General features: G+C 27.5%; 1 protein-coding gene across 4 annotated transcripts in view; it reads left to right on the forward strand.

The window, feature by feature from the left end:
* Positions 1 to 354: 354 nt before the first annotated feature.
* The window catches only part of LOC111624230 (potassium voltage-gated channel protein Shal-like), a 28,092-nt gene continuing 14,930 nt past the window's right edge, over positions 355 to 13,516 (forward strand). For all 4 annotated transcript variants that reach the window (XM_023367044.1, XM_023367045.1, XM_023367046.1 and 1 more), the window contains exons 1-2: positions 355 to 1,749; positions 8,328 to 8,490. In XM_023367044.1, the coding sequence (XP_023222812.1) occupies positions 635 to 1,749; positions 8,328 to 8,490 (1,278 nt within the window). In that variant the 5' untranslated portion in view covers positions 355 to 634. The remainder of the gene's footprint in view (positions 1,750 to 8,327; positions 8,491 to 13,516) is intronic.

Here is a 13,516-nt window from a genome sequence, read left to right on the forward strand (position 1 = left end):
AGTCAGATAAAATTTCTGTCATCTGATAATAAGTAGAAACTCATCATGGAAGATCGATGTCCTTACGCATTATTGGCGCTAATAGCTAGCATTAAGTGGAAAGATAGGAATCGAGGAATTTTTTGATCTGGCCGAGACTTGATATTTCGATTGATCGTGCATTATTCGGGAAACATTAAATAAATTCCTAATATGCAAACTGTGCGCTATGAATATTCAGGACGAACGAACGTGAACCTGTAGATCTTTATGTCACGGAATATCTAGTGAAGAGCACGTGACGTGTACCTCTACGGAGATAGGGAACGAAGAGTTTGCGCAAAGCTTACATGGTTTAGCTGTATACAGCGCAAGCAGTCAACCACCATGACGGTAGAGATGGTTGTAGTGTTCGGATCGCTAGTGTTAGATAACCGATTAGAAAAGCAGAGACGATAGAATATTGGTTAGAATTTGTCTATAATGTTCTTCTGTAATATTCACAATGAAGGAATAAGAAATGTCAAAGACAATGACGAGGGACTACCATCGATTTTCGCTACCCTCGACTAGATGTAATGGAGGTTGGATTGTGGTCGGTGTTTAGGCTTAACTTTAGCGGTTTGAGTCTTAGAAGCTAAAGGTTAAGGTGACTATGGCGTCTGTAGCAGCTTGGTTACCTTTTGCTCGAGCAGCGGCTATTGGATGGGTACCGATCGCTAATAATCCGTTGCCAGCTCCGCCGGTGACAAAAGAGCGAAGGAAACGAGAAGATGAAAAGTTTACCATTAATGTTAGTGGAAGGAAATTTCAGACTTGGAGAAATACGGTCGAGAGGTTTCCGGATACGTTGCTCGGTTCGAACGAACGCGAATTTTTCTACGATGAAGAGAGTAGAGAGTATTTCTTCGATAGAGACCCGGACATCTTTCGCCACGTCCTTAACTATTACCGTACAGGAAAGCTACACTATCCCAGACACGAGTGTCTGTTGTCGTACGATGAGGAATTGGCGTTCTTCGGAATCATACCGGATGTCATCGGGGATTGTTGTTACGAAGAATACCGCGATCGGAAGCGCGAAAACGCAGAACGTCTTCTGGACGATAGAATGTCCGAGACGAATGACCAGAACGAGTTGGCTCACGGCACAATTCGCCAGAGGATGTGGCGAGCTTTCGAAAATCCTCACACCAGCACCGCCGCCTTAGTGTTTTATTACGTCACGGGTTTCTTTATCGCTGTTTCTGTTGCTGCCAATGTTTTTGAAACGATTCCATGTGGACGAGACGAAGCTACAGGAGAAACGTTGTCTTGTGGGGAAACCTACAAAGCAGCGTTTTTCTGTCTGGACACCGCCTGTGTTATGATTTTCACGGCAGAGTATTTGTTACGGCTCTATGCCGCTCCCAGCCGCTGTAAATACACACGCAGTGTCATGAGCATTATCGACGTGGTTGCTATCCTTCCTTACTACATCGGTCTGGGAATTAAGGACAATGACGATGTATCAGGAGCTTTTGTTACACTCCGTGTGTTTCGTGTGTTTCGCATCTTCAAATTCTCCCGTCATTCCCAGGGACTCCGCATTCTTGGTTATACCCTCCAAAGTTGTGCCTCTGAGCTGGGATTCCTTGTCTTCTCGCTGGCCATGGCCATCATCATTTTTGCTACTGTCATGTTTTACGCAGAAAAAAACGTCGAAGGTACTACGTTCAAGAGCATTCCCTCCGCCTTCTGGTACACCATCGTAACCATGACAACATTGGGGTAAGTTGGCTACTTCATTTTTTATAATAATACTTTAATACGTATCCTTTTCCATAAATCCTGTAAGAGTTGTCTGACGTGGTACCAACATAAAATTAAATTACTATGGTTGGATGTAAAGGAATTATTCATTTTTTAAAACTAATTTATCAAAAAATGTACTTTTATTCAATTTCTAGGACGAATTTAATTTAAATATACACTTAATAAAATGCAAAAAAAAATTAATAGGCATTAGAAAGTCAGGTGAATGAATTTAAGTGTAATAAAATTCCCAACGAGTTTTATACGCGGAGAATGACTTCCAGATACCTGTTACTATAAAAACATCTTAAAGTAGAGAACATCCTCTGATCGATACGGATGGATATTACTAAAGATCGACCGTTTTTAAGCGAAGTCTAGACTTCTTTTTGAGAAATAGTTGTTAGATTAATGCTAGGTGGAAGTTGGACGCTTGCCACTGCAAGGTGACGGCGGACTTTCCTTAATTGTCTCTTTGGAAAGATTGGGGTAGAAGCCGAGATGGATTTCAGAATAAAATGCAGCATTGCGACGAAACCGATTGTAACATCTTCCCTTCTCTAAGACGAAACTTTTACTACCAAACCTTTTTTTTTATTTCCGTAATTTTCCGCTTAAATAATTAAATCTATCGATCATAATTAACCATTCATTTAAACATACGAATGCTGATATACAGTAATAAATTAACATTAATAACAAAACAATAAACTAAAATACCAATTAATTTCTAAATTCCTCTTGCAAGAATAAGTCATATTTCGGTGAGTTATCGGCAAGCGTTTGACTTTTCATTTTTCGATATTTATGACACGTTCCGAAACATCGAGGCTGAACGGAAAGCTATTTTCAATCTCTATAAACGGGTCTTCATTTGATTTTAATTCTTGTTCGATTAACCAACATTTTCTGAACTTGAACAGACGTTAAAAACCCGATAAGTTTATCGATTTTTGTCATAATAACAGCGTTTTGCTTCTTCAATAATTTTTTTTTTCGTTTTTTTTTAACCGCTGTAATAAAATAATTACCTAGATCGAATTTTTCTTACACGGAACGTTTGTTTATCAACTCCGTTACTAAGTCAATAATTTAAATAGATATTCGCTACATTTCGAGTATGGATATGTTTAGTTTTGTATATGATTACATGTTAAGCACAGTCCGCTTGGCTCTTCTCCAAACCAAGTAAGAAACCGCCTGTAGCTCTCGAGAAAAACGAACAGTAAAAGTCGTTTTGCTAGAGTATGCCATTTTTTTCTTCTACATAAATCTTGCTGATGGTTCCTTAAATTTTATACAAATTAATCATCGTGTAATTTGGCTGACGTAAATTTAACGTAACTTATCTATATGAAATCGGTAAATCCTGTTGAATAGAATAAATTTGATAAACAGAATAAAGACGCGATTAACTAATTAGAATTTGAATCGGCGAATGAATTGAATGTTTTCAGACTCAGAAACTAATTTTCTAAATGTAAACATTATTATTCCCATCTTTCGAATAAAATATTAATTTCTGAACTTTTTAAATCGATGAAAGTGCTTTCCATGAAATATTTCCTTTCTATAGAAAAATTATATTTGTGTTTAATAAAATAATAGTTTTACCTGTAATGCTTTATTTATTTCTGTCCAGTATTTTTTTTCTTTTACATATCTATAAACTTAACATTATTATTAATAATTACTACATAAAGTTATGTATTATTTCGACATTCTTGCTAATAAAATACAGAATAAATTCAGATCCATCAGTTATATAGAACCTGTGTCAATTATTGATTTTTTTATTTCTAAAAAGATAAAAAAAGAAAGAAGAGGAAATTTAAATTGCCAGCATTTTATCTAGATTAAGAAACTATCAAATAGTTATTCCGATTACTTTTTTCCGTGGAATTTAATTTCAAATGGGGCATATTAAAGCGAATAAAAAAGTGAAAGCTCACTTCCTAGATCCAAATTGAATTTAAGCTTTTTTAAACAATGTTAAAACTTTCCAAACTTTGAATATATTTATTATTGCAATGGATTTTTATGGAAGTATGCATTTTTGATAAATACTCTTATAAATCTGAAAATCTTACATTCTGTATAGTCCTAGTATTGCGAATATAGAATCAAATATTCGTTTTCGTAGTTCTCTTGACGTGAAATGCCACAACCAGACAGGAAAAAGAAGTTACTTTTATTCGCAATTTTATCACGTAATATATTTATATATAAATAAATAAAACACGTGTTGGTCTATGAATACTTTAATAAAATATCCTTAAACATTTTTTCGATAATACTAGGGAGAAGTTGAGATGATTGCCAGATATCTTTTGATTTCCCCCTCTTAACGGAATCTATTTTAAAAAATCACTTCGATTCCTTTGTGGATTGGTTAAGTGCCATATTCTATCCAAATAACTGTAATTTAGAGAGTAACGAGTGATTCTCCAGTAGATGTTATTGATTTGTTTGATAATTCTATGATTTATTTTACTCCTGACCAGATTCCTAACTATCGAAACTTTTATAACAGTTATAGGTAATTTACTATTAATATCAATATTCTGCATACAAATCAGTATAATTTAAATTATCTTTAAAATCTTCACCGCTTCTACAATTTAAAATTATATTGCTTTTTTATAATATTTGAATAATTCAAAAAAATTATTCTACGTGTTAAATATTTATAACATAGTCATATTTGCAAGTGTATTAAAGTTTTCAATTGATTACAACAGAAAGTTATTGCCATGATAATAGCATCAAGTTATTTTATTCATATTTATAAGAAAAGTTTCATAAAATAGAATGACTAAGATGAACATCTACGAGTATGTTTTTGATTTTATCAATGCCGTTCAAACCTTTTACGATACGTTTTTAATACCAAAAAAAAATGTATTTAAAGATATGTAAACCTTAGAAACTTCAATAAATTAATTATTAAATAAAAATAAAAATAAAATACATTTTTTTATTTTGTAAAAATTTAAATTGAAATTCTTTATCTTTTCAATTTCTAAAAATTTATTCAATGACATAAACAAAATTCCTCATTCTATAACATAAGCGACAACAAATTTTTCAAACAGTTGAAGATTTCAACGGAAATCTTATTATCCCAAACAATAAATAATATTACTAATTTTGTAATAAAAAGAAAACATTTTAAACAGGATTTTCTGTGGCAATTTATAAAATTTTTCTCCAAAAGCAAATTCAATCAATCAAATGCATACTAAAATACCCTAACTTAGTTTTAAGTTTAAAGAGAACATAATTTTTTTACTTTTTTATAAACATCTTTCTATTCAACTTTTTTAAAGCGTGACTGTTTTGGCTCCCGTTCCGATTAAATTGTTTAAAAGCATAAAAAAAAAAGTGTCTGATAAAAACTACACGCTCGGAATGTGTAAAAATTAAAATAATCGTAGACAAAGAAAGAAATGCTATTTAAATTTGTCTGTTTGCAGATGGGAATGGTTAAAGAACATTACTTGCAAGTTCCCTTCCTCCCCCTGCGTTTTCAGTGACCTAAACCCGGTCGATAGAGAGTTATATATATCTCAAAGTGTGTCTCGCAGCTGAGAGAAATAATATGATGACGTCATTTATATGCTCGTGTAACTAGGATCACAGAGGATTATCATATAGCACTTATATAAAATCGGTTTGTGTATCCAATTTGGATCATCGATTTGAAATTTTTAATCAACTGTGGCTTATTTTGTGTTCCCAGATAGGACAATAAACGTCGTTTTAAGCTGACAAATTCGTTAATAATGAATAAAAGAATAAATATAAACAAAATCAGTACAGTTATAAACAATGCTGAATATAGATCAAGCATGAATTAATTATAAAACAATAAACTGATGTTTTATGAGATTCTTTTTATTTATGTGCAAAGTTATAAGAATTAAATACGTTATATTAGTTTGAAATTTTAAATGCAAACGTTTTGAACGGGAATTTAACTTTATACGTTAATTTTTTAATAAACAGGACAGGTAACGAATGAATATATATATATATATATATATATATATATGTGTGTGTGTGTGTGTGTGTGTGTGTGTATATATATATATAGCCTATACATATATATGTAATATAAGTTTTGGGTTTTAGAGAATATTTTTCATAAAATGATATTCATATATATACATATGTGTGTGTGTGTGTGTATAAGTATAAATGAAAATCTTATACCCATCTGTTGGTTTCCATCGTCCATTAGTTATTCGCGTGTTCCTCATTGCAGCAGTTATGAAAAATCATCAAAGAAAAAAAAAATGCTTAAGAAGTTCTGCCGTTTGACTTTTCATTAAGTTTTTGAAGGAAAACAATTTACTAAAAGAAACCATGATTAAATCTATCTTTTCCCATTAGCAATGATAAATATAACCTATTTAAATTTAAAATTGCAAACAATCGGTTATTAAAGTTTAATTTTTATAAGAATCGTAAACTAGCTAAAAATATAAACAGAAATTTCTAATTTTAGAAATTTTTTTTCTTTTATAGAAGAAAATTAAATAAAAATAGAAAAACTTCGAGTTAAAGTTGGTCGAGTACATTTTAGAATTCCTGTTATTTAGCATGAATATGAATACAGAGAAAAGTTATGAATTCTCATTGATTTGTTTCTCTTTCATTCTGCATGAAACATTAAAGAGCGATACGTTTTCACGAAATACTGTGTAACTGTATTAATATTTCATTTCTAGACTTCGCTATTTAAAAATTTCAATTGAAAAACACTACTGGTTCTCTAAAACAAGAAATAACAGGAAAAAATGTTAGGAATATCTGAACGATACTGCATAAAATGTTTATTTTCTAAAGAGAAAAAAAATATCGATTTACTGATAAATATAACACATTTGACAATAATATAAGAAGATATATTTTCAGTACGAAAACAGAAACTTGTACTGTACATATATTTATTTTTAACCGCAGAAATATATTTTAAATCGAAATACATATTTTTTTTACCATATGTTTTTAATTTCTTTCGACTCGGATCTTAAATATTCAGAATAGCTAATGAGGTGGAATTGCATAAGAATTCAGTCTTATAGCGTAGAACTGTGGAATGTTTAATGTTGATTATCAAATATAAATGAAGCATGATGCAGATATTACGAATACAGTAGTGCTTCGAGGTAGAATCCTACTCGTAATAATTATTTATTTAATTCTAATCACAGTTGGATGCTTTATCTAGATGTTAAAGATCTAATTGCGGAAATAAAAATACTGCTTTGCGGAAATCCTTTGTAATAGACATAAGTTATTTTATCTTTGGTCTAAGAATGTTTTATTTTTATCTAACTAGGGACGTGTAAAGGTAGGGCGATCGATGATACATTCTTTACTTGATCCTGAATGTTGATTTTTTTTCCTTGCAATGTCTATTTTAGACCTGTCATGCCACTAAATTAGGGTTAAATTCATAAAATTTGATATAAAGAGACGTTTAAGAACTTATGAAACTAGTGAGATTTCACTTTAACCAATAATGCTTCATTCTATACAAATTGTAATAGTAATTATAAAGAATCAAACATTGCAAATATAAGTTGAAATTATTGAACAGAAGCAGTATTAGAATTTATTTTAAAAACATGACAAATTATTTAAGTGCTGTTTTTAAATGCATAAAATGAAACATGCCAATGTTTGATTTATTTTTTTATTCAAAAATGGAAACAGTTTACCAAGAATCTTTTCATATTTTAAAAGCAATTAAAAGCATTACACTTTATGATACAAATTAAAACTGTCATTTTATCAAACAGTATGTAAGAACCTTGAATCAAACAGAAATCCAAACATTCATTCGAATATTTCTAAAATAAAATGTCAAGGAATGAAGTTTTCATATAGTAGTTTATAGAATTTTATATATGGCATTCAATTTCGGTTTTAACCTATAAAAAGATTAAATGAAAAAAATAAAGAATTATTTTGCTTCAATCTCATATCTCAATAGAAAACATGATTTCTAATTAATTTTGCAATTTGCATCGATACAATAAGTGGAAATTTACTTTCTGTTGTATTAAACGTTTATATTTTGTGTTAACTTTTTATTAAGTTAATAATACAAAAAAAATGCATTGTCTTTTTTTTTAAATTTATAATTGAAGTATTTTAGTTATAACATTTAAAAAGACAAAATTTTTGTGTTATTATACAATTATTAGACTCGAAAATTTAGCAATAAGTTTTGCGGAATTTTTAGTCTAACAATAACAAAAATTTTGCTGAAAAAATTCTGGTAACACCCATAATTAGAAATAGTTCTTGTAAGAAGTTTATAAACTGGTTAGATCACTTTTTTTTCAATAGCCAATAAAAAGATACATAATTTAATTATCTTTGCTACAACTAACTTTAATTAAGATGCATTTACATTCTCAGACAGCAACACTTTTAAGTAAGTTATTAACGTCTTTCTTCTTAGATTTACATTGAAAATTTAAAAGATTTTTCAAATATTTACCACTCTTCTAGTTACAAACGTAATTTGTTTCCCTCAGGTACGGAGATATGGTCCCGGATACAATTACAGGCAAGATTGTTGGTGGTGTGTGTTCATTGAGTGGGGTGCTCGTTATTGCTCTTCCAGTTCCAGTTATTGTATCGAACTTCTCCCGTATCTACCATCAAAGCCAAAGAGCAGATAAGAGGAAAGCTCAAAGGGTACGTATACATTTGAACCTGTCATTCTATTAATGATCTTTTTCTTCTGAAAATCTAATCTTTCTTACTTCTAAAGCTGTTAGCTACTACAATTTTATTTATTATGTTTCTATTTTTAAATTTATAATTATGGTCGTTTTAATTCTACAAAATATTCTGGCGTCGATGCCAATTCATCTAATTGAAGCTGCAAAATGAATTTATTATTAGTTAATAATATATTAATAATTTTAAAATCGATACAAATTTAAGTAAATCAATTCTGCTTTTCATATATAATGAATTTAATTATTTATATAAAATTACAGAATACATAAAAATAATATTTCTGCAGCAGTATTTCATAAACTTATTAAATTACAGTAATAGTATTTATTGTAGACCTTCAGAAATTTCATATATATATATATATATATTTAATTTAAGATATAGATTATTAAATTTTGTTAACTACTCAGCAATATTTTGTAGTATAATTGATTCATTTATTTAATGTTTGTGTATGTGTAATAAATCAATAATATATTCAAATAATCTCAATATAACATTAAATTTATCTAGAATGCTTAAGTATATTTAATAAAAATTAAACAAATTAGATGNTTTGAGAAGCATTAAATCATTCTAATTTAAATTTATCCAACTTATTAGATTGTTTTCAAAGCGATAAATCATCTTCATTTTGATTTATAGACATCCCTGTAATACTGCATTTTCAGAATTAACATTCAGCAAATACTATTCTATAGATTATTAAATTTTGTTAACTACTCAGCAATATTTTGTAGTATAATTGATTCATTTATTTAATGTTTGTGTATGTGTAATAAATCAATAATATATTCAAATAATCTCAATATAACATTAAATTTATCTAGAATGCTTAAGTATATTTAATAAAAATTAAACAAATTAGATGTTTTGACATTTTGATGCTTTGTTAATAGAACTACTTGCTATTTATTTGTCTCAAAAGGTTGCGTGGTTTACTAATGTTGATATAAATAAAGAGAAAGTAATCACTAAAGTATAATGTAAAATACTTATTACGTAATTTTTAAGCAATTTTCTAGTTTTAAAGCATGTATATCACACTTATATTGAATAGCTTATAATTGTCTAATAACAATAGACCTTTATATATATATGTTAATTAGCCTGTGGGATTTAAATTAGGTTACACGTATTTTAAATACTAAGAAATGAGTAGGCCTAATAACAGCTTAGTATTTCAATTTAATTTTACGGGGTTAAATTATTACAATAAACACTCTTATTTAAAAAGTTTTAAATAAAAATTATGTCAGTTTTAATTTATTCTGTATTTGGTGCTCCTCTTTAAAATGGGCTTTTGCCTGCAATTATTTTTAATTATTAAAAGACGAAATAATCAAAATTTATCGTTTCTTCTAATTATGTAAATTAATATATATTGCAATAATATTACACATTTTTACTCTTAAATCAGATAAATCTTCTATAAATTTTATTTATAAAAAATGAATAATCAAAAATTTATATTTAAATAATCCATCATTCTTATAATGGAAATTTTCTTGATCAAAGTTCAGAATATTCTAAATTGGCTGCATACTATAATTTACTAAGTCTATATCTTATTTCAGAATTTTTAGTAACAATGATTATGCCACAATTTTTTTAATCCTGAACAATTTAATTTAAATATGAAATACGAAGTAGAAAGTAAACTTTATTAAGTGGTAAGATCTTTCAATACGGTGTCCAAACTGTGCTCACGTATATTTAATTATTATTATTAAATTATATAAAATACAGTTTCTATAGAGAATGCAGCTCTCGTATTCTTGATAAGCGATATATTAGGTATAGCTCCTGTCGTAACAAGGTTTGCCCAGCCCTGATATACATATTTTATATTGCATTTGAAATTTTTAAATTAGAGAATGATAAACATTTCAGAATATTTAATATAAGAAAACTGTATTAAATATATAGCAGAAATATTATTTTATAAAGAGAAGATTATCGTTCGATGTGTTCTTAATTAATTATTTTATCTTATATCTACAGTATGATAGAATGAGAACTAGACTTAACATATTCTTTTACTAGTTTTAAATTCTTGTGATGTAGAAAATAACGTTTATCTGTATTCTAGGCTAAATTTATATCATGCACACAAATATATGAGCTATTTGTAAAGCTAAATAAAATATTAGAAATGATGGAAATCGCCTCGAATCTAGAATAATTTAAGATTTAAAAGTAGCAAGTTGTTAAAATTTATCAAAATTCAAGATCATATATGAACTAATCTCCAATTGAAATACTACTATCCCATACTCTTCTGATACTAGGCTTATATGCTATATTGTTACCAAAAGCTTAACGATATGGTAAATGTCAAATTTCTATCAGGAGAGTTTTCAGTTTTCGTTCTTTATAGAATCAGTTCTTCTTAAAAAAAACTTATTATTTGACAAAAAATTCAAATTTTTAGCTTCCTTAGAATAGTAAATATATGTAAACTTTTATACATAAAAACAAAATATTATGAATATTTCAATTATAAATTTGTTCGTTAGTTAAGCAAATTTTGATATACTGTATAAACTAAACAACAAATTATAATTAATGTATACTAATAATTTCTGATAAAAAGATTCTGTACGATTTAGGACAGGGTGGGACCGTTTTAGGAATAAATGCCAAGATATGAATATTTGATTAAAAGAAATTGGTGCGTGCTTTGTTTAAGTCTTATACCTATAAAGCCTAAACTAAGTTTGAAGAAACAAAGTAAATTATCTTAGAGAAATTTTCAAAAAATGGATATTAAAGTACTGTATAAAAATTGAGTTATAAAAATTTAAGTCATATTATACAATCTTTTTCAATAATGATCATTTAGCTGCTCTTGGTGCATTTTTCTTATTTATTTTTTGAATGTATCGTTATTAGCAACTTGTATCCTTCAAATACTATAGTTATTAATTACTTTGTGAATATTAAATTTAAAATAAAATAAGATGGTGGCATTTCATTAACGCGCAAATTCTTCGTGCGTGCTATTTTGGGACTCTTTTTGTATATCCACTATTACCTGCGATAGCGTAGATGAAATAAATTATTTATTAAATATTTATTTAATTTATGGACGATAGTTACATACTAATATCTTATAATTTACTATATCTTTTATGCATATACATAATTTTGGATATATTTTTATTCTCTTATAGAACCTCTCTATACAATTAAGTGGGTACAATTGAATTACATTTCGATTCTTGCTTTAATTGTAGATATGATTAATCATATATATATATAAGTTTAAATACTTAAATCGATTGAGTTTTGAAATACGATTCCAAAATAGCTTATATCTTATTCATGTAAGATATTTTGGAATTGCACTTATATTATGTCATACGCCTATAATAAAATCAATTAAATATAAAATTATCAGATTCTTGAAGACTAAAAATGAACGAATTTGTGGAGTGAGATTGGGAAAGATAAATAAACATCATAATATTTATCTCATTACTAAAAACTTTTTACATTAAATTTGTCAACAATTTATCACTGATATTGCATCAAAAAATTTGTAATAATTTGTTTTATTAAATTTAAATATTTTTTCAATAATTTTATAATAATACTTTTAAAAAACAAAATGTATAAACATGTGTTCATTCCAAACAGATAAAAAAAACTTTCAAATAGTAATGTTTTAAATTACAAATGTCAAAGGCTATTTACTCAGATTTATAAATATAATTGTCTACAGGATAAGCCACATATGGAATGAATGCTGACTGATTAACATTACACAATGTATAATTAGAATATTTCTATTTTTTGTATAAGTTTGTAAAAACTATAAGCATTAAGCATATCTACTTAAATAAATATTTCAAAATGCTATATAGATGAAAAAGCTTATATAAGAATAAGCTGACATCATAATACAGTATAAAGTAAACACATGCTGTATTATATAGTTTTCTGTCTACCATAAAGCATTTTAAAATATTTTATGTTTAGTCCAATATTATGGGTTATATATTATAAGTTCGTAGTAAGATAGGTTGATGTATTCGGGTATAGAATTTATTATATTTTCATCACACATTTTATGTTTATAAAAAAGAAATGTTTTAAAAAATTGCATTCTACACAAGTTTTAACTACTAAATATTCATTCAAGAACATATTTAATTCATTAATCGCATTTTAATTTATAACTTAGATTACTCCCGATGGTAATTAATAACTCACCTTCCGACAAAGAATGTCGCCATTTTTTTTTCCGTGTCGTCTGTTCTGATATTACTTTTTATTTTTTAGAAATGAAAATAATTAACAAAAATATATAAAATAACTTTTGCATTTTATATAAAAAGTAATAAATTGAGCGATTTATAATAGATAAAGATAATGTAAGTTAATTTTTATAGTTTTTCTTTATCGGAAATTTCATTTTCTTATGATGTCATCTAATTTAAATATCAGAAAAGTTTTATTTGAAATTTTAAAAAGGAATAAATTATTCTTTATCAAGATAAAAGAATTCTCGCGATTTTCCTTTAATATTTCTACATTTTTATTTTTAAACAGTAGCGATTCATTATTATTATTATTATTATTTCTAAAGAAACAAATCGTTTTTGATATTAAAGGTGAAGTATTTTCCCCCCTCCTTTCAATGTTATTATATGCCAAACTTTAACTAATTAGAAAAGATCATTTAAATTGAAAAAAGGAGACAATGAAACAGAATTGATCTCTTCTATTAAAAATACTCTTCTTTATTTAGCGATTCGTATTTTTTTAATATTAGAATTTTAATACAATGTAACAAATGTGTATTCGAATTTTATAAATAATTTTAAATAAAAACGTATAATTTTCTAGTTATAAATTGATGTTTTAAACATTTATGCACGTTACTTTATCTCCTTAATTTACATTTATAGTAATTGTATAATTTTTCATGTTTGCGAGATAATTAAAATAAATCGAAAGAAAAAATAAATTT

Source organism: Centruroides sculpturatus, unplaced genomic scaffold, assembly GCF_000671375.1.
Source record: "Centruroides sculpturatus isolate CEXI.00-Female unplaced genomic scaffold, Cexi_2.0 scaffold61, whole genome shotgun sequence".
Classification (NCBI taxonomy): domain Eukaryota; kingdom Metazoa; phylum Arthropoda; class Arachnida; order Scorpiones; family Buthidae; genus Centruroides; species Centruroides sculpturatus.